The sequence below is a fragment of the Acinonyx jubatus genome, chromosome E2 (genome assembly GCF_027475565.1).
Source record: "Acinonyx jubatus isolate Ajub_Pintada_27869175 chromosome E2, VMU_Ajub_asm_v1.0, whole genome shotgun sequence".
Taxonomy (NCBI): Eukaryota; Metazoa; Chordata; class Mammalia; order Carnivora; family Felidae; genus Acinonyx; species Acinonyx jubatus.
The window spans coordinates 58,173,882-58,201,699 of record NC_069396.1 but is presented as its reverse complement, the minus strand read 5'-3'; the positions used below and the strand labels follow the sequence as shown (position 1 = coordinate 58,201,699).

The 27,818-nt window shown below is 59.4% G+C and overlaps 1 protein-coding gene and 1 long non-coding RNA gene across 4 annotated transcripts; one reads left to right on the top strand and one right to left on the bottom strand.

The window, feature by feature from the left end:
- On the bottom strand, window positions 1-2,775 carry LOC113593374 (uncharacterized). The gene is made up of 2 exons (XR_003413483.2): window positions 2,635-2,775; window positions 1-1,874 (listed from the first exon to the last, which is right to left on the bottom strand). It is a non-coding gene; the product is annotated as an uncharacterized LOC113593374 (long non-coding RNA).
- On the top strand, window positions 2,732-27,708 carry ZNF787 (zinc finger protein 787). 3 transcript variants are annotated; one of them, XM_027037499.2, is made up of 4 exons: window positions 2,736-2,887; window positions 15,815-15,903; window positions 21,929-22,052; window positions 25,984-27,708. In XM_027037499.2, coding segments are annotated over exons 3-4 (1,074 nt in total). In that variant the 5' UTR covers window positions 2,736-2,887; window positions 15,815-15,903; window positions 21,929-22,051; the 3' UTR covers window positions 27,057-27,708. The 3 variants fall into 3 exon arrangements, with proteins under 3 accessions (XP_026893298.1, XP_026893300.1, XP_026893301.1); XM_027037497.2 differs by lacking the exon at window positions 21,929-22,052 and having other exon boundaries at window positions 2,732-2,887; XM_027037500.2 differs by lacking the exons at window positions 2,736-2,887; window positions 21,929-22,052 and adding an exon at window positions 11,851-12,139.
- Window positions 27,709-27,818: the final 110 nt, after the last annotated feature.

The following is a 27,818-nucleotide window of genomic DNA, read 5'->3' as shown; positions in this document are numbered from 1 at the left end:
TTTCTTTTTTCAACGTTTATTTATTTTTGGGACAGAGAGAGACAGAGCATGAACGGGGGAGGGGCAGAGAGAGAGAGGGAGACACAGAATCTGAAGCAGGCTCCAGGCTCTGAGCTGTCAGCACAGAGCCTGACGCGGGGCTTGAACCCATGAACTGTGAGATCATGACCTGAGCCGAAGTCGGATGCTTAACTGACTGACCGTGACCCAGGCACTCCAAGCATGCTTGTTTTTAATAGCTGTGGCCTGGAAATAGTCTGTGTCCCTTCTGCCCCCATCCTAGTGTTTAGAGCCAATCACAAGGCCACACACAGATGTCAAGCTGTAGTCCCTGGATGGGAAATAGCCTTTCCAGGGATAATTCTATACTCTGAAAGGGAAGGGCAGGTTTTTGTGATCGATGAGCCATTTTGACTACAACCCCATCCTATGACTTGGAAATACCCGTTATTGGTTTGACAGTCTTAAGAGAGACACTCAGAATTATGAATGGTTTAAAATCAGATAGAAGGGGGTTGCTTGGGTGGCTCAGTCGGTTAAGCATCGGACTTTGGCTCAGGTCATGGTCTCACAGTTGGTGAGTTTGGGCCCCGCATTGGGCTCTGTGCTCACAGCTTGGAACCTGGAGCCTGCTTGGGATTCTGTGTCTCCCTCTCTCTGCCCCTCCCCTGCTTGTGCTCTGTCCCACTCTCTCAAAAATAAATGAACATTAAAAAAATTTAAATCAGATAGAAGGTAGCTTTTCTCATGTCATAGCTCTGCTGGCACAGAACCTCTTTCTCGTAAAGCCACCAAGTGTTGACCTGGCCCCTTCTAGCTGTTGCATCACCATCCTCAATACATGGCTTCCGTCTGGTGATCAAGAGAGCTCTCCAGATCTCATCATTGGGTTCTCAATTTGGTTTGCTGGGAGGGTGGAAAGGGAGAGGGAGAAAGCTGTGCCTTCCACTTTGCCCCCCTCCAGGCCACTGCAGACACACAACAAGTGATCTGATTCAGAGGAGCACTGATGAGTCTTATACTCAGGTTTCATGACGTAAAGTTCATACTCATAGTAATAAATAATAATTAGTATTTAAAAATGTACTTTTGCGATATTTCTGAAGGTGAGACACAGGCATATCTTACTATTTACATGTACGTTTAATACAGAACTATTTTTTATCCTGAAAAGATGTCATTAGATCAACAACACACATCTTATGATTGATGCAGATTGAGATATGAGGGTATTCAGCGGCCACAGCAGAAATAATAGCACTAATAAGTCCTGCTAATCACTAGCATTTTCACTGAGACTTTGCTAGGATCAGGTCCTAAATTAAGCAAATTTGTACAGATTCTTGAGGCTGTGAGAGGTGTTATTCAACAAGGGAATTGTATATCCCCATCTTCCTGACTCCCAAGCTCCGTGACTGTTTCTCTTTTCTTAATCCGTCATTTATGTTTATTTATTTATTATTGGTGACTGTTTCAGTGATGATGATAATAAAACACTTATAAATAATTACGGTAAGTCATCTGCCACTGACGTGAGAGCCAGCCAAGTGTGTGGGGTGGGAGCGTTGGCGGGGGGGGGGGGGGCAATGACTTGGCCTGCCAGCACACTGTGGTGTAAACAATAATTTTAAAACATCTTCTTATATGAGAACACTGAAATAACAGCTGACATTCAGTGAGTGCTTCCTAAGTGCCTGCCTCACATGAGGAAAGTAGGTGAATCCTCAGCTACTGGGATCAATGGTTCATTATGGGAGGCAGTTTAGGCACGGTCAAATACAGGAATCGGGAGCGAGCCCACGGTTGGAGCCCAGGCTCTGCATTCTCAGCATGTGACTTTCGGCAGGTGCCTTGAGCTCTCTGTCCCTTGTTATCTGCAAAAGAGGAATAGGTTATTAACGGATCCTAATGTATGCAAAGACCTCGCAGGAGCACAACGTGTTATTACCCCCTTAAAAGGGAGGGCACTGAGGCCGGTGGGGGGGGGGGGGGGACGGTGAGCCCTCTCAGCTCCAGGGTTGGCTTCAGGTGAAACCTGAGACCAGCATTCCCCTCTCCCACCAGAGGGCAGGGACCCAGGGAAGGAAGGGGCTGGCTGGTCGCCCGGCTTGGCAGGTGGCAGGTGCACTAAACGAGGGCACTGGTGGGTCTTGCTTGCCTTGGGGGCAGCAGGTTCCCCCGTCGCCAGCCCCACCCTAGAGATTCGCTCCGGGACCCTAACTAGGCTCAGTCGCGGACACCGGGCAGGACTCGTCAGGGCTGTGCCCCGGAGCTGCCTCCACAAGCGGACGCTGCCACCGCCTCGAGCCCCGGCACGGAAGGGGTTACGATGATAGAGACGACAGGAGGACCTGGGGTGGCACGAACGGCCCTAGCCGCCACTCTCTCCCACACCTTTCCGCCCCAGGCTGGCGCGGGGCGCCGACCGCGCAGGCGCGAGCGCCGGGAGCCGGGTTGGGGGGGAGTACCTCCCGAGCACCCGGAAGTCTCCGCCTAACGGGCCGGGCCCGCGCCTCCTGTCCTGGAAGGGGGCGGGGCCCGAAGCCCCTCGGCGCGCGGCGCCATAGAGCGGGGACGGAGGACCCGTGTCCTAGACGGGTCCGGAAGTGGCTCCCAGGGGCGTCCGCTCCGTACCATAGAGCTTGGGGGGCGGCGGCTAGGGGGTCGCCGGGCTCGCCTTCCTAGAGCGGCGAGGACGGGGTGGAGGCTGGAGGGGGAGTGGGAAGGGGAGGGGGAGCAGCGCGGGCGGAAGCGGCCAGGAAGGTCACTTCCGGCCTGGGCGCCCGTCCCCCTGACCCCAGGGTCTGAGTCGCCGCTGCCGCCGCTGCCACCATCCGCGAGGGAGCAGAGAGGAGGAGTGCGGCGCGGCGGCCCCGGGACCGAGGAGGTGAGGGGAGGGCGCGGGGGCGGGGGGCGTGAACCCAGGGCCGGGTGGGCGCGCGCCTCGGGAGCCGGGCTGCGGGCGGGGGGCGGGCGGGGAGGCGGGCGGGCGAGCGCGACTGGGCGGGAGAGTGCGCGTGCGCGTGCTGGGGGGGCGTGAGTGGGCGCGCGGCCGGTGACGCGGGCGGGCGAGGGCGCGCCAGGCGGAGCCGCGGGGAGCGCGCGTGCGCGGCGCCGCGCCGGGGCCGCGCCGGGGAGGGAGCGCGCCTGCGCAGCGCCGGGGCTCGGGCTGGGGGCTCGGGGGTGGGGCTGCCGCAGCTTCTCCGGCAGGTCGTGGCCGGAAGTGGTGGCGATTCCCGGGGGAAGTTGAGGCCCCGGTGGGGGAAGGGGACGCGCGGGCTGGGCTGGCCTGACCGGAAACGGCGGCCCGGGGGGCGCGTCTGGGTCCCCGGCTTGTCACCCCACCTCCTTCCCCTTTTCAGAGAAGCCCGGGTTCCGCTGCTGCCCTGGGCGGGCTGCGTGCGGCCTTTGATCCGGCCGGTGATTAGGGCATTCGCCCGGCGGGAGGCTCATTCATTCGCTCCGGCGCGGGCGGCGGGCAGGAAGCGCGTGCGCCGCAGGGGAAGTGACTGGGCCAAGGTCAGGCACCGCGTGGCCCGCGGGACAGGGGCGGACGGTGGCCCGGCCCGAAGCCGACCCCGAGGCCTCCCGGGCGTCTAGCTGTGCTGTTTTATACCCCAGACCCTGTCCGGGTCTCAAGGGGGGGACACCCGGTTCCTGGAGATACGTGCCACTGGCCCCGTGGGGTCAGGCCAGCCCAGGATGGCGGCATCACCCGATGGAAAAGTGACCCACAGGCTCCTCCAGGGCCGGCCCCGTACTAGGCGCCAGGGCAGAGAGATGAGCAAGGTCCTGGAGCAGGAGGGCAGAGTCCCCACCCAGATCCCTTATCGGGAGGTGGGGAGGGCTGTGGGAGCCCAGGGCTGACATCCCTGCACAGCCCAGTCCCGGGGGCTTTCAGGAAGGGAGTGACTCGGTGTGTGGTTTCCTGGTGCCAGGCCCCGCGTTGGGCAATGCCGAGGATCCAGTTGGGAGTCAGAGCTGGCTTCTGCTCCGGGGACGCACGGTTGCCATTGATCCTGGCTTATCTCCTCTGTAAGGCTGTAAGCCTCTTTGGCTAAATGCAGCAGGCATTCACCTGCCTGCCTTTGCTGTAGTCCCCTCTGGCCCTCCGGCCTTCTGCCTCAGCCCTGACGACACTCAGATCGGATTCCGACTTGTGTTATCTCATGTCTTAGTTTTTTCCCTGGAAGCTTTCCAGATCTATCCCCACCCCCACCCCAGCCCAGCTGAGGAGCTGGAGCAGGGCTAGGGCTTGTCACCCTGCCTGGCCCATGAGGAGCACTGTGACTAATTAATTAAGAACTCTGGGGTCAGACAGACCTGCGTTCACATCCCAGCTCCACACCTCATACTTTGTGATTTTACAGCACAGATGAGTGTTAACATCTCAATTTCTGTCCAGGTGAAATGGAATGTTAATAATAGTATTGATCTTGGTAGGGAAGCTCTTAATGCTTTCCGTTTAAAGTGAGAACAAACCTCAGAGAAGTGACCATAAACTATGTGGGAACGGCTCCGGGGCCAGGCCTTGTCTCCTGTCTCTTCCATCCTGGTGACCTTGGATCTGTCACTTCCCTTTTTCATGCTCCGTTTCTTCCTTTCCCCTAAGATAGCACAGCCTAGCGTTCCTTGGACAACTCGGCTGTGTGCTGGGCCCACGGGTGCAGTGCTCTGCTGTGGGGTGGGAGAAGAGGCTCCCCTGGCCCAGAGTCAGAGCCGGGCGGCACTGGCAGTTCCTGTCCTGCAGCAGCTTGGAGACCTATTGGGGAGACACACACAGAAGCAGCAAAGGACTGGGGGAATTTCCCAGAACAGCTCCCAGGAATTCTAGAAGCATGTCCTGGGGAAGGTGGTGTGTCAGAGTCTTGAAGGACAGGGAGGGATTGGCCAAGAGGACCCTGGGACTCTGGGGAGGACGGTGAGCTCCTTTGGTTGTCCCCCATGCTGCCCAAGGCCTTGTGTGTGCTGGGAGCTGGGGCCTTGGGAGTCAGCTATGGCCCTGCCCTCTTGGTGGAGACAGACTAAATTTGCTGGCACTTGGCTTTCTGAGCGCCTGGCGGGCGTCTGGTCCTGCGCTTAGTACTCGCTGTTCTGAGCTCTGAGAGGCCCTGGGATGGGGGTGACTACCCCCAGTTTAGGGGTGGGGATCGAGCCCCAGGCCCCACAGCTGCATAGGAGCACCAGTGTGTGCGAGAGTCCAGGACCTGGCCCTTCACCATCATGCCGCTGCCTGGGGTCTGGGGAGATACAGGCCGTCATGAAGACCTCTTAGGTATCAGTCGTAGGATTGGGGACTCTGGTCTCCCTCTGCCACGGGTGCGTTGTCACAAAGGTATCTGCAGGGTCACTGGCTGGTTCAGGGTACTCTGAGACCCAGCCTCTCATTTCAGGTGTGACTCTGACGCTTATAGCGTTGGTGGCTTTGTTGTAGTAGCACAGAGAGCTGTCGCCTCACGACTGCTGAGCAGCCAGCCACGCCGAGCCTGGGTGGGTGGACCAGGGCCCTGTGCTGCTCTGCCAGGCCACCCGGGGAAGTTAAGGAAGCCGGGGCTGGCGTCCTAAGAGCGCGGAGAAAAGAAACGGCCTTGGAGGCTGGCCGACCCGACTGGAGTCTGTGCTCCTCGACTTCATGGTTTTGTGATGACAGGTCAGCCACCGAAGTTTTCTGAACCCCAGTTTGAACAGTTCTCTCAGGGGTCACAAGGCACGTACTGGGCATCTGGCTCCCTGTTGAGCTCTTTACTCACGAAGAGCTCTGCTTTGATCTTGATGCAGGACTCACGATGGTGAGGAGGCTCACAGGCTGAAGCACCTTGTCCAAGGTCACATGGCTGGGGGGTGGTGGGGCCGATTCTGACTCTGGCAGCCTGCCCAGAGAGCCTGTCCTCTCTTCCGCCTGGGGTTGTGGGGATTAGGATTATGAACCCACAGCACCCTGCACCCAGTTCTGAGATGTAGTTGTGCTTGGTGAGTGGGATCTGTTACTATTATTTGAAAAGAGGACAGTTGAGCTAAGGGAAGAGAGAAGTCTGGGAAGGCTTCCTGGGGGAGGTGCTACTTTTGCTGGGCCCCGGCAGCCCGTCTGCAGGTAGAATGTGGACAAACAGGTCCACTAGAGAATGGGGGTCTGGCCCACTGGTCTGATTGGCCAGTGACACATAGGCGGTCTGTAGTTGTGCTTGCGTCTTTTTTTTTCTGTCCTGGAGAATATTTTTGTTTGTGTAAGCAATGTTTAGTTACTGGCCGAAATTTAAGAATCAGGAGTGTTCACAGACATCTCTGTAGATCTGAATGCTGAGCATTCCCGGATGGTGGCAGGTGGCCTCCACACTCCCCACCCGCCTGCCGCCATGACAGCACAGGGAGGTTCTGGGAATTCTAGAAACTTTTCTCTCTGGGACGTAGTGGGGAGTGGTGACTAGGGCCTCTGGAGTGTGCCTCCTGCTGGGGCCCCTGGGGTGGGCTGCACCCTGGGTGGGCCACAAAGGATTGGAGGCAGGGGTGCGTGGTGCCCCTGAGGATGGTGGCCAGTCTAGACGGGAGGTGGACGGAAGCGACCAAGCCATGAGATAGACTCCCTGGGAGGCAGTCCAGGAAAAGGGGAAGACAGTGGGTGGGGGTGGGGGTGGGGAGGGGACAGAGGAGCAGGATCGAAACGGACTGCTTTGCTCAGCTCTTTCTGAGAGCACTGGACAACCCGGATGGGTGCGGGTTACATTCTGGGGAAGTAGGGTCTACTCAGCCGACCCAGGTAAGGTGGAAAGAGTCTGAGCAGACCAATCGTTGTGGAAGGAATGGGACGGGAGAGGTTGACAGAGAGCTCCCTGTCCCCACAGAAAAGGGCTTGCGCTTCCCATGGTGCTGCAGACTATCCCTCAGTGTTCAAACCACAGGGGAGAGCCTGACAGGCCCAGCTGTGGGGGTCAGAGGTGATCCAGGTGGGGGCAGAGGAGGGAGCGCGTGGATTTTCAGGCCTGGAGTGAGGGGTGAAGCTGCCCACAGAAAAGGGAAGTGGGTAGGAGCTGGTGAGGAGAGTGGAGGGGTTTGTGGGCATCACCATCCTGGCCGAAAAGGGGCCTGGGGTCTGAGTGGCCCCTGCTGGGCAAGGGATGTGCGCACCAGGCTGCTTGCCGTCAGTGAGCTCTGTGCACAAGACACGGTTCCAGGTGGTGGTGCCCAGCCAGGGAACCCGGGCGGGGCCTAGGCGGCCTGGGCGGTGACACACGAGTGGACCCTGGAAAGGTGAGAAGGTGCCAGGTGGGTGGAGGACAGGCCATGGGCGGGAGGTGGGGGTGGGATCGAGGGGCTGGGTGAAGCGCAGTGGGCACATGCAGGAGGGTAGTCGAGGCCGGGCAGTGGCGTGAGTCCTGTTCCACACGGGTCCGCCTGCTTACAGTGCACAATTCGGTGGTGGGTGATGTGCCCACAGATAGATACGCCCATTGCCCCAGAATGTCATCGTCATCCCAGAAAGAGGCTGCACCCACTCCCCTTCTCTGCCCCCCGTCCCCTGGAATCCCTAATCCACGTCCCGTCTCTGCATTTGCTGTTCTGGGTATTTCATGTGAACGGGCTCTCCATGTGTGGCCTCTTCATGCAGCGTGAGGTTTTCTGGGTTCATCCGTGACGCGGCATGTGACAGGATAGCGTTCTGTCGTGTGATCGAACCACAGTTTGTGTATCAGTTCGTCTGTCGATGGGCAGTTGGCTTGTCTCCGTGTCTGGGCGTCGTGGTTTATGCCTCTGTGACCGCACGTGTGCACACTTAGTGCGGACCTGTTCCTGTCTCTGTTGGGTGTCTAGTCAAAGCTGGCGTGACACGATCCCGTGGTGGTTCTGTGCTTTACCTTCCGGGGCCGCCCGTCCCTTCACAGCCGCTGCCCCATTTCCCAGCCCAGCCAGCAGCCCGTGCGGGTTCCAGGGTGTGCTCCTCCTCGCCAGCTCTTGATGTCTTCTGCTTTCTGTCACCTGTGTTCTGACACCGTGGGACCCTGTTGTGATGGCGAATGAGGCTGAGAGTCTTGTTACGTTCTCCTCAGCCCTTTAGAGGACGTCTGTTCTGGCCCTTTGCTCATCTTTAGTTGGGCGGTTTGAGTTGAGTGACTTAGAAAGATGAGTGGGTTGGTGTGGGGAGCAGACTTTGAAGGGGTGTTGGGAGGGAGTGGGCATGGGGAGGCAGGGGGAGGGTGGACGGGGTGGGAAGGAGGAGGTGGGAGGACTGTGTCCTAGGTGGCTGGGCCACGGAGCCCTGTGAGGGGAGGGGAACGTGTGCTCGCTGCCAGCACAGGGGTTAAATAGCCCTTGGATTTGGTGACCCAGAGGCTGGGGAGTGGGTGGGAGGTAAGGCAGGAGGTGGAAGTCACAGCCCAGCTCTGAGGGAGGAAGAGATGGGAGGAGAGGGGAGGGCTGGGAGGTGAGGGAGGAAGGCAGGCAGGGGGTGTCCTGGAGGGAAGGGCCCTGCCAGGCACAGGTTCAGAAGGGGTGGTTTGGAGCTGCTTGGCGCGGGGGAGGGGAGGCAGTGAGATTGGCAGCAGAAGAAAGAGAGGGGCTAATTGGTGGGCTGGCATCCAGAGCAGGTGGGCGGGATCTCATAACAACAATAATAACAATAATTTGTCTGAGCTTCATAGTGGCTGGGTCCTGTCTGCCCCTGTGCTAATTGGATCGCTCAAGGGCCCGGCTCCGGCGGGCTGGGGGAGGCCCGTTCTTCATCTTCAGGAATGAGCGAGGTCACGCAGAGGCTGTGGGGAGAAACTGGGGGGCTGGGAGGGAGCATGGAGGGTAGGCGGGTCTCCAAAGGTGTCACAGTGCAGAATCTGGCTTCCTCCACAGCAAGTGGGAGGTGGGTCGGGGGCTGCAGCCCTTCCCCCACGCCTCTGAGATCCTGGGTGTAGGACCCGTAAGCCACAGGCCCCCAGGGTCTGACTGGAGGGCTCAGCAGCTCCTTGAGTGAGTGAGTGGGTGAGTGAGTGAGTGAGTGAGTGAGCGAATGAGTGAGTGAGTGAATGAATGAATGAGCGAGCGAGTGAATGAGTGAGTGAGCGAGTGAATGAGTGGGTGAGTGAGTGAGTGAATGAGTGAGTGAGCAAGTGAATGAGCGAGTGAATGAGTGAGTGAGTGAGTGGATGGGAGAGGAAGGGCCTGGGTATGTGTAGCGAACACCCTTCCTAACTCTTCACAAGGACCCCTGGCTCCTCTCTGCCTTGTGTGCTCACCCCTGGGGCACCTGCTGGTCATCCCAGGGAGGATCACAGTGCAGGGCAGTGGCCGGCAGGGCCCAGCTGCCAGGCCACGGTAGCACCACTGTGGGCCGTGGCCTCACCCCGATAGTTTGCTTAAATCCCCTGGGAGGTGGTGTAACCCGGGAGTGTGCCCTGCTCCTGGCTCACCCCTGACTGGCAGGTCCAGCGGGAAACCTCCTGACCCCTCAAAAGTCAGAACAAGAAGGTGCGTCGTTTTTTGAGAGCACGAGTGAGCACACACAAGCTGGCGGAGGGGCACAGAAAGAGGGGGAGAGAGAGAATCCCAGGCAGGCTCTGTGCTGTCAGCAGAGAGCCCGACTCGGGGCTTGAACCCACGAACTGTGAAATCATGACCTGAGCTGAAACCAAGAGTCGGCGCTCAACAGACTGAGCCTCCCAGGTGCCCCAGAAGATGCATCCTTGTCTTTCCAAGGCCTCTGCAAATCCTCTGTGAAAACGTGGTTTCCTGCTGTGTTTGGATTAACGTGCAGACTCCTGGCCAGGGCCTGTGTGACCTGTATGCGCTCGGGCCTCATTGCTCCTAATGCTTCATCTGCTGCCCCCAGGGCAGGCTCCATAATTTTTGGGACTCTGCAAAATGAAGAGGTGAGCCCCTTGCTTGTGCAAAAAGCAGGAAAAAAGCTTTTTCCTTTCTTCTGGGGTCTCGTAATCTGTCAGGGTGATTTCACTTGGTATTTGCCGTTGAGCTCCCTCCACGTGGAGATGCCCACGGGAGCCCAGACCCTCTCTGCCTGGGTTTCTCAGGCACAGGGCGTGGCCCGGCTCCAAGTGCCCGGTGCACACTTCCTTGTCCTGTCACAATTGATGTGCCAAACACAGATGCAGAGAAAATTACTGGGGTTTCAGGACAGTGCCCGAGCTCAGGGCCTCCTTCCGACTGGCATCCCTGCTGAGGCCCCTCAGGCACACTCCTCCGGCCCTCTCTGCTTCCCACAGGAGGCAGAGCACCTCCAGGCCTGGCCAGGGAGTCTGGGTGGCCCTCATTCCTTTATATCAGGGTTGGCACACATTTTCTGTAATAAGCCAGAAGGTAAATATTTTGGGCTTTACAGGCCAAGGGGCATGATCGAGGATGTGGCGTAGCTACTTAGATATATTTTAAAGGGTGACCATTAAAACACTCAGGTGAAACCCATTGGTAGCAGGGGGTAGCTGATGGGCGGGTGGACCGTGACTATGACTCCCTCTCAGTCCGGTCTGTCCCACAAAGAGGCCTCTTCCAGTGGTCTGTGGGGGAGGTAAGAGTTTCCCCTGCCCTCTTAGGGTTTCCTGCTGTGACTAAAACACATCAATGGGAGAAAAGCACGCGGATTGTGTTTCCACAAACACGGGAGCCCAAGCGAGAGAAGTGAACACCCAGAGAAGTTCGGAGGCCAAGGTGCTGCAGCCCCTGGAGGACAGAAGGGTCCCCCTGGAGGGGACTGGAGGACAGAAGGGTACGTTAGGAGGTCCGTTTATACACGCTTCCTTCTCTGGCGTCTGGAGGGAAGGATGGTCTTTCCTCCTGGTCCAGGGAGGGCACTTTGCTGTGCGGGTTTCATTTCCTGCTTCCAGGAAGCAAAGTGGCCTATTTGGGGTAGATGGCCCTGGTGGTGGCCCTGATGGAGCCCTGCCTCTGCTCTGTTCACAGGGAGCCCCATGTGTCGCTGCACTGGCTCCCTCACTGCCTCCGTGTGGGCACCAGGCTCCTGGCTCTGGGTGACCATCTGCTGGCTGCCCGGGAACTTCATTGGGCCATGGGGCAGCCGCTGACACCTCGCTGTCCGGCACAGCGAGAAGGGGTTCCTGTCCCCACCGCCCGGCCCAGGTGCCCCAGAGCCCAAAGGTTCCCTGGGGGGGCGGGGCAGGACAGGGGCAGGAAGGGGACGGAGCGAAGGCCGAGGCCTTCTTGCTGCAGGAAGCTGGCCTGCGGTGGAGGCCCGGGGCCGGGAAGTCCCTGCTGTCAGCGACTTACACTTTAATTCAGGGGAAGCACAGCATGCCCACTTGGCAGACAAGTTTCCGTGCACAGAGGAGGGAGCCAAGCCGGCTGTCCGGGCCCACCTCCTTCACCCCAACCCCGCCAGCCACAACCCTGTGGGCACTTACCGGCTCTTTCCTGTGGCTTACCTCGCTTTTCTTGAGGACACAATTGGCTTTGTTAAGCGGTTCATGAATGAGGCAATGTTTCATTTAGCAAGTAGAGATGCTCCCTTCTTGCCTCATTTTTAGCATTTGTGGCCTTGTTATCAGGGGGCCCTTACGTTTTTTGAAGTCTGTCTTTGTTTTTTTTATTTTTTTTGGGTTTTTTTGTTTGTTTTTTTTTTTTTGAGAGAGAGGGAGCACTAGAGAACATAAAGGGCAGAGACAGAGAGAGAGGATCCCAAGCAGGCTCTGCCCTGCCAGCGGGCGAGGAGCCTGATGTGGAGCTGGAATTCGTGAACCGTGAGATCATGACCTGAGCCAATTGAGACTTGGATGCTCAACCGACTGAGCCCCCCAGGCAGGTGCCCCAAGTCTTTGTTTTTAATTGAGGTGTAACTTACATGTGGTGAAATTCACCCTTTAACACGTACAGTTTAGCGGCTTCTAATATATTCACAAAACGTTGCGCAACCGTCACCATGGTCTGATTCCAGAATTTTCTCATTCCGTAAAAAGCCCATTTGCGGTCCCTCTCCGTCTCCACCCCCAAGCCCCTGGCAGCCGCTCCTGTCTGTCCTGGCCATCCGCATAGATGCAATCTGCTGTCCGCATCCTTTGTGGCTGGTTTCTTCCTCTGGCGTTTATGCTGCGAAGGGCACTGCCGTGAGTGTTCGTGGGCTGGTCTGCGTGTGGACACGTGCTTTATGTCTCGTGGGTGTATGCCTAGGAGCGGAGTCGCCGGTCACAAGGTAAGTCTGTTTACCACGTGAGGAGCCGCCAGACTGTTGTCCACGGCGGCCGCCCCGTCCTGCACGCCCGCCAGCCGAGCATGAGGGTTTTTGTGGGTTCGCGGTTACCCTGTGTGACCCGAGGGCCATCCGGCTGCGTCCACTTTGCCCCCTCAACACCCAGCGAGTTTCCCATTGCCATACGCGACGGCTGTCCCAGAAAGGAATTGATTTTTAGTCTTTCCCCTGTTACAGAAGTAATTACCCGTTAACGTAAAAAGAAAAAATAGAGAAAATGAAGATAAACAAAAAGAAAAAAGTTAAATCACTTGTCTGCTATCATCAGGGGGCATCAGGACCATTGTCTGTGAGGCTGTGACATCTGTGGGATTTACTTTTTCTTAAAAAAAGTTTGTTTTTAATGTTTATGTTTGAGAGAGAGAGACAGAGCGCAAGCAGGGAAAGGGCAGAGAGAGGGAGACACAGAATCCGAAGCAGGTTCTAGGCTCTGAGGTGTCCGTGCAGAGTCCGACGCGGGGCTCAAACCCACAGACCGTGAGATTGTGACCTGAGCTGAAGTTGGACGTTTCACTGACTGCCCAGGCAGCCCTCTGTGGGATTTTCTTAAGCTGTCCCACCGGTGCTGACGGCTTCTTTTCAGTTTTTCCCTGCTCTAAATCTGGCTGTGATGAACTCTTGTTCCCCTGCAAGCAGCGTTTTCCCAGGTTCGGGTTTTCCCCCTCTAGTTAGTTTCTGGAGAAGGCAGTTATCTGGTCAGGGTCAGAGCGTTTGCGGCTCCACAGCCGAGTGGCCGGACTATGCCAGCCTGGTTTCATCCGAACCGTGTGTGGCACCCGCTCTTGGCTGGGGCTCACTGGGCTCTGGGGTGCAGTCCGTCCTCCCTGTTGGGTGTGAGCGGGTGGGTGGGCAAGGGGGACACAGTTGCAGGGCATTTGTTCCTGCAGCCTCTGTTCTGTTCATGCCCATTCAGGCGTGTGCCACACGCCTATCCTCAGCCCCCATCGGCACCTGGCGCTGTTGTGGGTGCCGGGCACCTCATGGGTCCCAGGGTGGGGCAGATTGGGGGCTGGGAGGCCTCTGGGGAGGTGATGGCTCGGGCAGACAGGGTGGAACATTGCTCGGGGGGCCTCCCTCCCTCATCTCCACACCCTCCTGGACCTTGGGAGACCCTGTGGCACTGCACGTGGCACTGTGCGTGCCGAGTGAGTCCTGGCTGCCCACCATCGGTGCTCCTTCCGTTGCTGCAAGGGACCTCCAGGACCTGGTGCCCCTACATCAGTGAGCCCCAGTGTTGTGATGGTGCCCAGCTCAAAGGGATCACCACGATTCAAAGAGCTCAGGCTTCCGTTTGGCCTTCTGGGCTCTGCAAGAGAATCCTCCCAGCCCTGCATCTCTAGCCTCGGGGCCTTTGTACCTGCTGTTCCTGACACCAGCATCCCTCCCAGTCCATGCTTCTCTTGCGGCCCCTCCACCTGCGAGATCCTCTTCTGATGCCTTGGTGCAGCTGCCTGTCTCTCCCTCCCCTCCGCTCCATGAACTTCACTGTCTCACTCACCTGCTTGTTCATCACTGGCAGGGACCTCCCGTGAGGCTGGGCTATGGCCTGTTCACCACCCCGTGCCCATGGGGTGGGGGTGGCAGGGACAGGTAGGCAGGAAGGGACTGTGCCACCAAGCACATGCCGGCCCCTGCAGAATTGCTGGCTCTCCCGCCTTGTCTTCTGGTTAGTCCCATAAGTGCCCTGTGTGGAGGGGGAGCCTGTGATCAGTCAGGCAGGTGCCTCTGGGTCACAGTGGGCGCTCTGACCACGTGTGGGGGTGAGAGCCTGCACAGGGCACCGTCTCCTGACCCGGCCCCACTTCATGGTAGCTCCCTGTCATGGTTGGTGGCACGGTGGCCATGAGAAGGCCTGGGCTGGGGGCTCCGACCAGGGGCTCCTCACTGCCTCCCCCCAGCGCCTCCGAGTCAGCTGCTTTCCATCCCTTCGTCAGTGTCCTTCGCCCGCCCCCCCGCCTTGGTCTTTGGTTACGTCCTGTGCTCTTACAGGTCCTTGTGACGACTGGTTGGGTGTCAGGAAAGCAGAGCGGTTGGGGCCGGGGGCTCTGTGGCCACACTGTTGGCATCTTGTCCCTGCTGCCTAGTGATCTCCCCTCTGCTGCGATGGGATGGTGGTTGTTGAGAGCGTGTCCGTGCAGGGTGATGCGGAGCCGGGGCTGGGGGGCGGGAAGCTCTTGGGAGGCATGGGGGGACAGCAGCATCTGTCTTCCTGCTGCTTCGCAGGCCCTGTGGGGCGGGGCTGGCTGGGCCAGGCTGTCCTGTTCGCTCGGACCTGGCCTGCCTGTTTGTGGTTCTCTGCGTGCCGTGTGCCTTCAGATCGCTGCCGCTCCTGCCTCAGTTTCCTCATCTGATGGTGGGGCAGCGGTGCTGCCTGCTCAGAGTTAATGGTGTCCGTACCACGTCGAGCAGGGCCCAGACCCAGGAGACGTGTCTGCGTGTGTCTGTTAGCGGGACGGCCGGTTGCCTGGCTTCCTCTCAGATGTCAGTAGAGGCCACTGGGGGGCGGAACGGGTTTGGAATGGTTGGTTCCTTTGGTGCCTGGGTGGTGGTGAGCCCCTTGTCAGTGGGGGATTTGAGAGAAATGGGTCAGGCAGGTTTGCGAGGAGGTGTGTGGTGCTGGGGGGCCGATGGCTGCTGTTCCCAGATGCTGGGCAGCAGCTGCTGCCCTGTGAGGTCCCATGGCAGGCAGAGGACCCCTTGGCAGTTTTCTCAGAGCTGCGTGTGCTCACCTAAGGCAGCAGTTCCCTTGGTTTGGGGCCCGAGGGCCTGACGGTGCAGAGGAGCCCCTGGAGGTCCAGTCGATTGCTCCTGGCCTGCTACAGCTTCCTGTCAGAGGTCCTGCCCGCTGCAGGCTTCCTGCCAGGGAGTGAGGCCACACCAGGGAGCGGGTCCCGAGGGGCTGACTGCCTGGGGCTGGGTGCCGCCTAGGTCTCCCACCCTGCCCGAGTCTAAGACACAGGGTAGACGCCTGCCCAGCTCTGCTCAGTGAATCATGGAGGCCGGAGGGGGCAGGAAGAGGTGCGGGGCTGTCTGCCCCAGGAGCCAGGCCTTGGCCCTTGGGGCCAGTAAAGAGGTAAGGGGTTGGGAGGGCGTCGGGGGCTGTCTGGCTGCCACTCTGAGTGCAGGTATCCTGGGGACTCAGCTACCTCCCCCAGGACCCTGATGTGGACTCTGTCTTAGTTCATGAACGTTTGAGACCACAGAACGTGACCCCGTGGGTGACCTGGGTGCCTGCGTCGGTCTGCTTCCCTGTGATGTTGGGCATGGGCCCGGCATGCCAGCCCTTCAACCCTGTGACTGGCGGGGCGTCGTGGATGGAGGGCTTCCTCGCTCCTAGGTCCCCGGCAGGTCCAAGGTGGCGATCACGTGTGGGGCGGCCGTGGAGGCCCAGGCGGGAGGCGGTGTCTCGCCCTGGCGGTTCTGGGACATGAGCCTGGCTGGCAGCCGCTCCTCCCCAGATCGGGTGTGGCCTTGGGCTGGTCCCCCGTACAGGGTCTCTCAGGTGCCTGCTGCCACACGCCTTCTGTCTGCCGGGGCCGTGCTTGAGCGCGGATTGGAGCCAATGCGGCGCCTGGCATCCTGTAAACTCTGTCCTTCCGTCTCATCCTCTCCAAACAGGGACCCAGACATGGAGCTTCGGGAAGAGGCCTGGTCTCCGGGGCCGCTGGATTCCGAGGACCAGCAGATGGCCAGTCATGAGAACCCAGGTGAGGTGGCCTTGGGCGGTTCTTGGCCGATCCTGCCCCCTTCCTGGACCCCGGCTCCCTGCACCTCTCCTCCTGTGGCTCTGGGAGCCCTTGGGGGCTGCTGCTGTCCGTCCCTCCTCCTGCCCTCATGGCCCGGCCCCCTCACCCCCCAGCGGCCTGGCCACGCTGCCCTGTTTCTAGGCCGCCTGCGCTTCTCCCAAGCAAGAGACTGCAGACCAGGGGCGGGCGCGACAGGGTTGGGGTGGGACTGTGCCCTGAGCTGACAAGACCGCAGGGGCGGCTGTCTGCTGGGTTTTTATGGGAAAATGCTTCACTTTTTAAATACTGCTACCTTGTTTTATTTAATAAAGCATTATTTGGGTTGAATAAAACTCCTTTTTGGGCTCGTGGGGCCTGGGGTTTGCTTGCCGGGGGCTTTCCCGTAGGGCAGCCAGGAAATAAAGCACGGACGTTGTTTTAGTGCTGCTGATGAAGCGTTTTCGGCCGGGGCCGGCACCGAGTTGGCAAATGGCTTTTACCGTAAAGGGCCAGAGGGGAGATACTTCTGGTTTTCTGACCCTGTGCCCTGCCCTTGCAGCAGGAAAGCAGCCGGACCATCTGGAAGTGAATGAATGTGACCATGTGCCAATAAAACTTTATTTACAAAACAGGCACTGAGTTCACCACCTTGTGCCAGTGTACCATAGTTGCCAAGAGAAGGGTTATGAGGGCCTGGACCTCACGTGGGGGTAGATGTTATTCTAAAGCCCCGGGCTCCTCCCGCTTCTTTATTCTAAGATCGTCTGGAGGAGAATGAAGAGCAGCTCCCTGCTGGGAGGTCCCCAGCAGCCTTGGGTACAGAGCAGGAAACCGAGTCATGGGGCTCCGTGCTTACTCTGACCCAGCTGCCCCCACAGGGAGGACCCATGCCTGTCCTTCCCTGGTGTGCCCCCGGGCCTGCTCCCCCTCCTTCTCCTGACCTATGTTCTTGCCCTTCTAGCCCCCCCTCCCCTTTTTTTTTTTTTTAAAGTTTATTTTGAGAGAGAGAGTAAGAGCACAAGCAGGGGAGGGGCAGAGAGGGAGGGAGAGAATCCCAAGCAGGCTCCGTGCTGACAGCACGGAGCCTGACACAGGGCTCGAATTCATGAACTGTGAGATCATGACCTGAGCTGAGATCAAGAATCAGACACTCAACAGACAGAGCCACCAGGTGCTCCAACCTTCTAGCCCTCTTAAAATTAACTCAAAAGCCTGTTTTGTTGTGGAAGTTTGAAACATAAGTGGTGTAATGACTGTTTATTTCTTCTGAACTCTGGCGATCAGAGACCCTTCACCACTCTTAATGTCCCCACTTGTGCCCTCTTCTCCCCCTGGAGCAGTTACAGAAAATTCTAGATGTGGTATCATTACACCTGCAAGTTCCCAGAGGTGCAGGCTTTATAAGAGCACGACCAAAACAACAAGGACACAGTGCTGACCCCACCTAATGAAACACCCAGTCCCTGTCCAAACCCCCCGTTTTCTCCAGAGTGTACGTCTGCCTTTGAGTAAGTTAGTTTTAGTTTTAGGAGTCTTCCGTTAACTTATTCTCCTTATAAAACCTTGAAAGTGTACAGGTGGGTTGTCTCATCCCCCTTGTCCAGCTGGCTGTCCTGAGCCTGTGCTCCCCATCCCCCACTGCGGTGTCACCACATTGTGACCCTCCCTTCGCTCAGCTCAGCTAGTGAGCCCCATGCCCGGATGCTTCCGAGCTGCTGGGCACTGCTGGGCGTCCCATTGTTGTGGACACCGAGCTGCTGGGCATCCCATCGTTGTGGGCCCTCCAGGTTCCTGCCTCCCTATGCACAGAGCCTCCCGTGGTACCGTTACTGTGCCGGACTCCTGCCCTGATGTCCCGAGGCCCCGGCTGGCTGCCGCTGTGGTGGCTCTGGTGGTGTGATTCCCGGTGCCTGCCCGAGAGGGATGTTGGGCCTTCAGGGTGGGGAGGACACGTGTGCACAGGCAGGCTGGGCTCCGCGGAGAGTCGAGAGGAACGGGGCCTGGTGAGCGGTGAGTGAGAGGGGCTGGTGTCTGCCGACCCCCGAGAGCGAGCTGGAGCCGGGAGAAGGCAGGTGGGGTGGTGGGCCTGTTGTCTCGTCCCAGGGCCGGAAGATGAAGACTGGGAAGTGCTGTCACGGCCCTGAGTCGCAGCCACGTGGCCACAGGCATCCCTGGCCGTGGAGGCTGGGACTGCACCCTGGAGTCTCCCCGCTCCCCCCAGCTGACTGAGCTCCACGCAGTCCTGTGTCCACCCTTGTCCCCAGCTGCCAGCGGCAGCTCCTTGAGGTACCCTGCAGTGACCCCCACGCCCTGCTCCGCTCACCTGCCGGGGTCACCCGGGACACCACCTGTAGCTCGGGGGTGAGCTCTGCCCTCTGAGCCCGGGGCTGTCTTCCAGCGGCTGGAGGGGTCCCCGTGCACAGCTGGAGGCGGAACCACAGGGAACCGTCCTGGTGGCTTGGACGGGAAGGACGGGAAGGACGTGTGGTCTGGGATGGCAGGCTGCAAGCAGGGTGCTTTCAGGGGTGGTTAGCTCAGCCACTTCTCCGTGATTCCTCCATGAGCTGCCGCGTCCTGGCCCTGGGTGGCCTTCTGCGTGCTGTCCCGGCCGCCCCCATGCTCCCGAGTGGAGCCTCAGCTCTATCAGGTCCACCCAGGCACCCGCCCGAAGTGAAGGACGGGAGGGGCACGGCAGATGCAGAGAGGGCCGCCCAGGCTTCTCTCCCCGTCAACCCCGTTTGGGTCTGGTTGGCCCAGTCGGGGACGCGTGACGTAGGGGGTGGCTTCAGGGTCACCATGCCTGGCTTATCCCAGCTCAGCCCTGTGCTGGGGATTTTCTGGCGAGGAAGACAGGACTGACCGTGGGCAGCACCCAGCAGGGTCACCCCAGGGGGAAGGGCCTTCTCTGGGGCTCAGGAGTGATGGGGAAGCTGTCTGGGCTGCTGCGGAGCAGGGGTGCCTTGTACTTCCCTGGAGGCCGCCAGCCCCTCAGGAGCTATAGGTCGTGGGCCTGAGGCTCGTTCAGGCCACGCGTTGGGTGGTGGGGCCTCAAGGGGCAGACCGGGAGGTGGGCTTGGGCTCCAGCCCATGGTGTCTGCAGGACGTTCCAGCTCTCTGTCCCCACAAGTTTGAGCGTCCCCGCCCCACCTCTCACACGCCTGCACACTCGCCCCCAGCCCCTGTGTGTGTGTGTGTACGTGTGTGTGTGTGCGTATGCCGAGTGTTGAGGTAAAAGTCTCGGATCAGTCCTACTGCTGGCGGCACCCAGGCTGTTCGTTTCCCCTGCTGCTCTATTTCGGGCGGGATGCCGCCATCCTCTCCACGCTGAGCTGGCCCTTGCTGCCGGGCCGTGACCCAGTTTGAAGCCCGCTGCTCCCAGGGCAGGCGGCCGGTCACCCGGGAGGTGCTTGTCAGGCACCTCCGCACACACGAGAGAAAAGAGCCAGGGGGTCGCGTTTCCTTTCCCTGGGGTGCACTTGCCCCAACCATCTGTGAAACCGCAGGAATTTCTGTTTTCCCCGTGTTGGGATGTTTTGGGGAATGGTGTGCAGGCTTAGCTGGTGCCGTTGTCAACAGAGGCTGGTGTTTTAGAAGCACTTCTGCGTGTCCCGGGCTTGTCTGGCCACCGGCCGTCCTGGGAGGCTGGGATGCCAGAAACAGTGCTGGGCGGGGAGGCTGGGCCACCTCCAGGCAATTTGATGGTTCCCAGGAGTGCCCAGGAGAAGGGCGCCTCCTGATGGCCCCAAACTGGCCGTCCAGGGTGGAGTTGGCCAGAGGTGTGGGGTTAGGCAGTGGCAGGGGGGGAAGAGCCGTCCAGGCCTATCTGAGCTTTAGCTACAGAGTAATCCAGAAAAATGGGTATGTGAATAGAAAAGACCCCGTGATTCTGAGGAGGGCGCCCTCCCAACAGGAAAGATGTCAGCTGGCATCCAGAAGTCACCTCCCGGAGGATGGCTTCTGACCTCCCTCTGCCGCGCCCTGGAGTCATTCCATAGAGCTGCCCTCAAATGCTGCTTCTGAGCCCAGCATGATGGCAGCCCTGGACTCCCCCCAGACCCACACATAAAAAGCCATATGCCCCAGGCCATGCTGATGACACACACCTTAGTGTGAAGGTGCCCCCGTGAGCCCCCAAATACGGTTGGGTGGGGACAAACCAACTGCCCCAGGTCTGTGTGCTGGTAGCATTGTGCTGGAGGGAAGAAAGGGAGGAAGAGCCCCAAATAGCCCTCGGGTTCACTGGAAGGCTTGGGGGTCCCACTGAGGCCAGCACCTGAGATTGGAGGTGTTCTGTCCAGACTGGGAGCAGGGAGCCCAGGGCCGCAGGAAGGTCTGAGGGGCTGGAGTGGCCTGGGGCCCACGCATGGGCTCTGGTGCCCACCAGGTCGAATGCCCTGCCAGGGCAGGACCCACGCAGGGTGGAACCTTCCAGGAGGGGACCCAAAACTGAGTGGGAACTGTTCTTGACCACAGATGAAAACAGGGGTGGCCGCAGAGCCAGGAATCCTGGGAGAGCATGTCACAGACTCTCAGCCATGATGTGAGGACGTTAGAAGCCAAAACACTACCCGGAACCTTGCCCCCACCCCGCCCCCACCCCAAAAAGCTATTAGAATAAAAGGGAACACGGGCAGATAACACCTCCCCAGATAGGGTCAGAGGCAAAGTCAGAACACTCAGAAGCAGGGGTGCACAGCCCAGCAGTGAGTTTGCAATATGAGAGATTTCACAGTGATGCCTGAAAGAGAAAAGTCAGGGCAGAATAAAAACAACACATTCCCCAAGAAAAATTGGAGGTAAAAAGGAGGGACATTTTATTTTATTATTTTATTACTGTTACTAAAATTTTTTAAATTGTATTTAAATCCGAGTTAGCGAACATAATAGTGTAATAGTGATTTCAGGAGTAGAATTTAGTGTGATTTAGCACTTACATATGATAACCAGCAAGAAAGGACATTTTACGATAAAAAAGGGGGGCAGCTGGGTGGCTCAGTCGTTAGGCGTCTGACTTCAACCCAGGTCATGATCTCATCGTTTGTGAGTTCGAGCCCCACGTTGGGCTCTGTGCTGACAGCTCAGAGCCTGGAGCCTGCTTCGGATTCTGTGTCTCCCCTTCTCTCTGCCCCTACCCCACTCATGCTCTGTCTCTCTCTGTCTCTCTCAAGAGTAAATAAAACATTAAAAAATACCTTTTTTAAATAAAAGAGAAATGAAGAAAGATTAAAACGGACTAAAAACTGAAGCTAGCCAGAACCCCAGTGATTGGAGGGGGCAGTCCTGCAGAAACTCAAAGCAAAGACGGGGAGTAAATAGGGAACCTTCCTGGAATGCAAAACTTAGGTGTTGAAAGAGCAAATCACAGATCTGAGAGTGTCGCGTCAGGACAGCAGGCCCTGTTCTGTTCGGGTCACTGGCTGCTAGGGAAAGCAGCAAACCTCGGGGCCTGTGGGCAGAGGGCGGGTGCTGGCAGTGTGTCAGCAGCCCTTTGTGCCCAAGAAAGTGGAGCCGTGTGTAGGATTCCCCGGGGAAGGCAGAGGGAGCCAAGGGTCTTCTCAAAACTGACGGGGGTGCCTGGGGGGCTCAGTTGGTTAAACATCTGACTTTGGCTCAGGTCATGATCTCGGGGTTCCTGAGTTGGAGCCCCTGCATCAGGCTCTGTGCTAACAGCTCAGAGCCTGGAGCCTGCTTTGGGTTCTGTGTCTCCCTCTTTGCCCCTCTCCCATTCACACACTCACTCAAAAATAAATAAACATTAAAAAACAAAAAACTGACCCACGAGTTGGAGGCGCCTGGGTGGCTCTGTCCACTGCATTGTGGGCCCTCCTGAGGAGTCTTAGCAGGTGAGGCTCGGACAGACACTGGCGAGGACAGACAGGCAGTGAGCCCGCTGGGCTTCATGAGACCCCGGGAGGTAGGGTAGGTCGGGACCGCACATGTGGCTGGCAGAGGACCGGCTGTGAACAGGAGTTGCGCACCCAAAGCCACTCTTCGTTTGTGTTTTCAGGAATCGTAATTGGCAATGGTGGGATCTCTCTCCGATTCTGGGCCTGGCGTCCAGGTCTCTGGCCCGCACTGAGGCAGCTACTTGCTCCTCGGTGGTTATCTCGAAACTAACGTGGGGTCAGCAAGTAAGTAACTCTGGGGCATTCAGATTCTCTCCTCCCCTTTGAAGAGGGGAGATGCAGAGATCACAGAGAAGACTCTAGAAAAACCTGTAGGTCCGGATTTGTCTGGGAAGTGTCAGTGTGAACTCAGAGGAATTTTATTGTAAGGAAAGAAAACAAACAGTGATCCTCTCCTGATTTTGGTCTTGAAGTATTTTCCGCCAAAAGAGCCCAGGGCCTCCTGGAGAAACAGCGTGTTTCACGTCCGGGTGGGACACGTAGATGAGCCTGGAACGTCTCAGTAGGCTGGGTAGCAGGGAAGCTGCCGGAAGACCACCTGGGCCCCGTCTGGGGGGTGTGGAGCCCCCTCAACTTGCTGTGGATGGGACACTGGGAGGCCCGCTAGCTGTAATGACGGCAGTGGAGTGAGACCCACCATATACGTTTACATCCAGGAGTTCATGGCGACGTTGAGAAAGGGAGCTCTGTTCTGCATACTCAGTGAGTCGGGCCACCTGAGTGTTGAGCGCCAGTGGCTGCTGACCGCACAGACAGGCACTGTGGACGCCGATGGCACGGACAGACAGGCATGGCGGACAGACATCCTGTACCTTTGAGGCAGGGGCAGGGTCTTCAGACAGCAGGTCTGGGGACGGAGTCACCGGCTGAACCGCATGCAGCCCGCGCTCTTGAACAGCAAGGCTGTGAGCAAAAGCAAGACACAGGAGAGTCTGGATTGAAAGAGACTCTCAGACACTCTGAACTGAAAAGTAACGGACCACAGGGATGCCTGGGTGGCTCAGTCGGTTGAGTGTCCGACTTCAGCTCAGGTCATGATGTCGCCATCTGTGAGTTCAAGCCCCGTGTGGGGCTCTGCTGACAGCTCAGAGCCTGGAGCCTGCTTCCGATTCTGTGTCTCCCTCTCTCTCTCTGCCCCTCCCCTGCTCATGATCTCTCTCTCTCTCTGTCTCTCTCTCTCTCTCTCTCAAAAATAAGTAAACATTAAAAAAAATTTTTTAAAAAAGTAATGAAACAGGGCCACACTGCAGCTTCCAGGGATGCACGTGGGCAACAGAGCCACCGAGAAATGCAGGGGCACATGGTGGGAGGGGTGAGTGCGGGAGGGGCTTCCCTGTGGGTGGCCAGGCCCTGTGTCTTGCTTGACCTGGGCACTTGTCTGTCTGTATTTCTGTGTTCAGCTCCGCATTCCATTCTGGGGTCCTCGGAGTCCCTGGCTGTGTGTTTTACAACAGCAGGGCTAACGTCGTTGAATTAAACCACCAGCTTCAGCCCCAGAGGGTGGTCCGCTTGAGGCCCTGAGCTGGGCCAGGTCGAGACAATGTTTGCTGTGAGTGCTGGTGCCAGGAGACCCCTCTCCTCCCCTCCCCTCCCCTCCCCTCCCCTGAAGGGCAGCTACTTCTGCTATTTTTGTGGAGTGAGCTCTTTCTACTGGTCACTACACTCCTCTCTTTCCAGCAGTTCCTTGAATCCTCTCAGAGAAAAGCCCCTAGTGAGGAGGGGAGTCAGAGGGCGGCTGCTCACTTCCTGCCTGACCCCCAGGCTGGCCCTTCACCACCACCTCCGAGCCCAGAGCCAGCCTGTTCTTGGAAAGCAAACACCAGCATCCAGAGGTCCTCAGAGGGCCAGGAACCCGCAGGTTGGAAAAGAACCTGCCTCCCAGAGTGATGAAAACCCTCCCCCCTTAGCAATTTCTTTAACACCTGCTTGAAAAAGCAGTGGTGTGTGTGGGCAGCTGGACACAGAAAATTCACTCAGCCTGAGCTGAGGCATGTCACAAAACCCAGCCGCCCCATCAGCTGGAGGCCACAGCCCGTCCTCCTGGATCTCGTCCCACTCTGGCCCAGGTGCCCAGGTCTCTGGCCCGCACTCATGCGACCACACTGCTCTGGGGTGAGGACGAGCCCTTGACCTGGGGACCAGCGTTTCACAAGCCTCAGTTGTACTCAGAATGTGCGTGGTGGCTGTGTAAACACCCTTCGCAGCTGAAGATTTAGTGAACACAGCGTACTGTTAAACGTTCTCCACAACTTAAAAAGCAAAATGTCTTTTTTTAAAGTTTATTTATTTTGAGAGAGAGAGAGAGAGAGAGCGCACCTGTGCACTCATGAGCAGGGGAGGGGCAGAGAGAGGGAGTCCCAAGCAGGTTCCCCACTGTCAGCACAGAGCCCGATGTGCGGCTCCGTCTCATAAACCATGAGATTGTGACCTGAGCCGAAATCAAGAGTCAAACACTTAACCAACTGAGCCACCCAGGTGCCCCTTGCACGTCCGATTTTGTTCTGTCTTTCTTTCCCTCCCTCTCTCTCTCCCTTCCTCCCCCTCCCCCTCCCTCCCTCCCTCCCTCCCTCTCTCTGTCTCTGTCCCTGTGTCTCTGTGTGTCTCCACCGGACGTGCTAGTAACTCCATTTGTTGGTTGATGTTGACACCAAAACGGGCTCCACCCCGTTCTTCGGAAGCCCCACCCCTCCCGACTTCCTACCTGCACTTTTTTGCTCCAGATGATTCCGTATCCAGTACAGGCCAGATCCCAGGCTCCCTGCCGTGGAGTGGTGGGTCTTCAGAGCCAGGGTCACGCGGTGCTGGGCCCCCTGCCCTAGAGCTGCTGAAACGGCAGGCCAGGGGCAGCTGAGTGAGACCCTACCTTCCCTGCTGGTTCTGATGCCACTGTCGGGGGGGGGGGGGCCCTTGGAGGAGCACTACCTTAGTGTGTGGTGCAGGGGCACGGGGCGGCTCTGCCTTTTCCAGGTTTTGATTGGTCTGCATGGTGCCTCGGGTTCTGTGCTGTAAAGACCCGATTCATAGCGCCCTGCTCACAGGACCTAATCTCACTGAGGCTGGTTAAGTACCGAGCGCCAGCCTCTGTGCGTCCTCTTGCTGCTTTGTGTGTTTGCCAGTGTTCCCACGGGTTGGTGTGTGAGCCTATGGGCCCGGCCCGTGCCCGGTTGTTGGATGCAGGACTGGTCTGCCCTGGGCTGGAGCATGTGGTCCGGTGAGGGAAGGAGCGGGGAGAGCAGTGTTTGAAGGGAGCCCGCGGGCGCACCCGTGGAGGTCGTGCTGATCCGGGCGGCACATGCCGGGTCCCGGGCTGAGGCCCTGCTGGCCGGGGAGAGCAACAGTCCTGGTCGCAGGTGCACAGGGGCCTTCTCTGAGCTGAGCCAGTTGTGGGGGGGGGGGGGGGTGGGGGTGGGGGTGCAGCTACCTTACCGTGGGAGATGACTCAGGGCCCCACACTTCTTTATTGTTTGTCTGTACGGGGCAGACAGGGACCAGTGTGAGGGCTCTGTAACAGAGGCTCTGGTATGTGGGGTCACACTCCAGGGTAGCAGGACTCCCGTGCTGGCCTGTGGTCCCTGTGATACCATTAACCAGACCAGTTCCTCCTTCCTGTTTCCTCACCCGCACCGGGACAGTCTTCCTAGAGCCCAGGTGTAACACCCTCTCCCCCAGGCCTGCCTTTGCTTCTGGGCTGCGGTCCGAGCGCCCTCACTCTGGGGCCTCCCTGCCCCAGCCTGGTGCTTGGGGTTTCAGGGTCATTTCCTGGACTTCCACTCCTGTTCCTTCATGTTGACGCTGTTTGTTTCCAGACATTTCTGGAGTCCCTGCCGTGTCCCAGGCATTGTTCTGGGTGTGGGGGAAGCAGCTGGGAGGGAAGTCTTGAGTGTTCAGTAAAGCCATGAATGTTCAGTAAAATGCTAGGGACTGAGCGATGCTCGAGGAAAACAGGGCGGGTAAGGGACCGGAGACCGAGAGCGTCTGCTCAGCCGGGTCTGTGGGCAGGGCTTTGCGCTGACCGGGCCTAGCCGCCCTCTGCGATCACAGGCGGTCCCGAGGCCAGGCCCGGTGGAAGCCCCAGGCTCTGGCTCCTGGACAGCCCCTCCCCCCCCCCAACCCCCAGCCGTGACTTCCCTGACTCTCCTACCCTCTTGCCTTCTAGTGGACATCCTCATCATGGATGATGACGACGTCCCCAGCTGGCCCCCCACCAAGCTGTCCCCGCCCCAGTCGGCGCCCCCCGCCGGCCCCCCGCCCCGGCCGCGGCCCCCGGCCCCCTATATCTGCAACGAGTGCGGCAAGAGCTTCAGCCACTGGTCCAAGCTGACGAGGCACCAGCGCACGCACACGGGCGAGCGGCCCAACGCCTGCGCCGACTGCGGCAAGACCTTCTCGCAGAGCTCACACCTGGTGCAGCACCGGCGCATCCACACGGGCGAGAAGCCGTACGCCTGCTCCGAGTGCGGCAAGCGCTTCAGCTGGAGCTCCAACCTCATGCAGCACCAGCGCATCCACACGGGCGAGAAGCCCTACGCCTGCCCCGACTGCGGCCGTAGCTTCACGCAGAGCAAGAGCCTGGCCAAGCACCGGCGCTCGCACAGCGGCCTCAAGCCCTTCGTGTGCCCGCGCTGCGGCCGCGGCTTCAGCCAGCCCAAGAGCCTGGCGCGCCACCTGCGGCTGCACCCGGAGCTGTCGGGGCCCGGCGTGGCGGCCAAGGTGCTGGCGGCCAGCGTGCGCCGGGCCAAGGCGCCCGAGGAGGCGGCGGCGGCGGACGGCGAGATCGCCATCCCCGTGGGCGACGGCGAGGGCATCATCGTGGTGGGCGCGCCCGGCGAGGGGGCCGCGGCGGCCGCCGCCATGGCGAGCGCGGGGGCCAAGGCGCCGGGGCCCCGCTCGCGGCGCGCCCCGGCCCCCAAGCCGTACGTGTGCGTGGAGTGCGGGAAGGGCTTCGGGCACGGGGCGGGGCTCCTGGCCCACCAGCGCGCCCAGCACGGGGACGGGCTCGGGGCGGCGGGGGGCGAGGAGCCCGCGCACATCTGCGTGGAGTGCGGCGAGGGCTTCGTGCAGGGCGCGGCGCTGCGGAGACACAAGAAGGTGCACGCCGTGGGCGCGCCGTCCGTCTGCAGCCGCTGCGGACAGAGCTACTACCGGGCGGGCGGTGACGACGACGACGACGACGACCACGAGGCGGCGGGGGGGCGCTGCAGCGAGTGCCGCGGCGGGGAGGGCCGGTAGGGGCGGAGGCCCGGGGGGGGGGGGGCAGGGCCCCTCGGGCTTGGCGGGGACGACGGTCGGAGCAGGACCCGGAGGAGGCGGAGACATGGACTGAGGCGGCGGGGGGCGGTGGCCTCCTCGTCTCGCTCCCCTGCGCCGCCCCGCGGTCGGCGCGGTGCAACGGGCGCCCCCGCCCTGCGCTCTGCCCCCGGCCTGGCCCGCCCTCCCGGTTCTCTTCTCGGTGAGTCCGGGACCGACCGTGCGGAGAACTGGAGACCGGAGACCGAGAGAGAGCGGCCCCTGGCCCCTCTTCCTCTTCCCCCGCCGCCTGGGGCGCTCGCGAGGGATGGAGAGCAGCCGGGCCCCTCCCGTGCAGGCGAGCCTGGGGAGGGAAGGGAGAGAGGGCCCTTTTCCCTTTAGAGTTTTCGTTTAATCGTGCCCGCCCCCTGACTCCCCCCTCCCGTTGTTTTTTTCTCTTCTTCCCCGCGGGTCCTGTTTTTCTTGGCCCTCGTCCCTCCTCCCCTTCCTGGGTTTGGGGTCGTGGAGGAGCGCTGGAGCAGGACTAGCCCCTGTTCCCAGGGTAGCCCTCAGAGAATGGGGCCCCGTCTATTCCCGGGCCTGGACGGGGCTGAAGGAGGGGTGCGGGGGCAATAAATCGCACTATCTGATTGTCTTTGCTCTGCCTGGTTCTTGAGTTGGTAGGGAGGGGGGAGGTCTCTGCCCAGCAGTTACAGGGGGGACAGCAGCAGATGGCTGAGCAGCTGGTTCCCTCCCAGGCCTGAA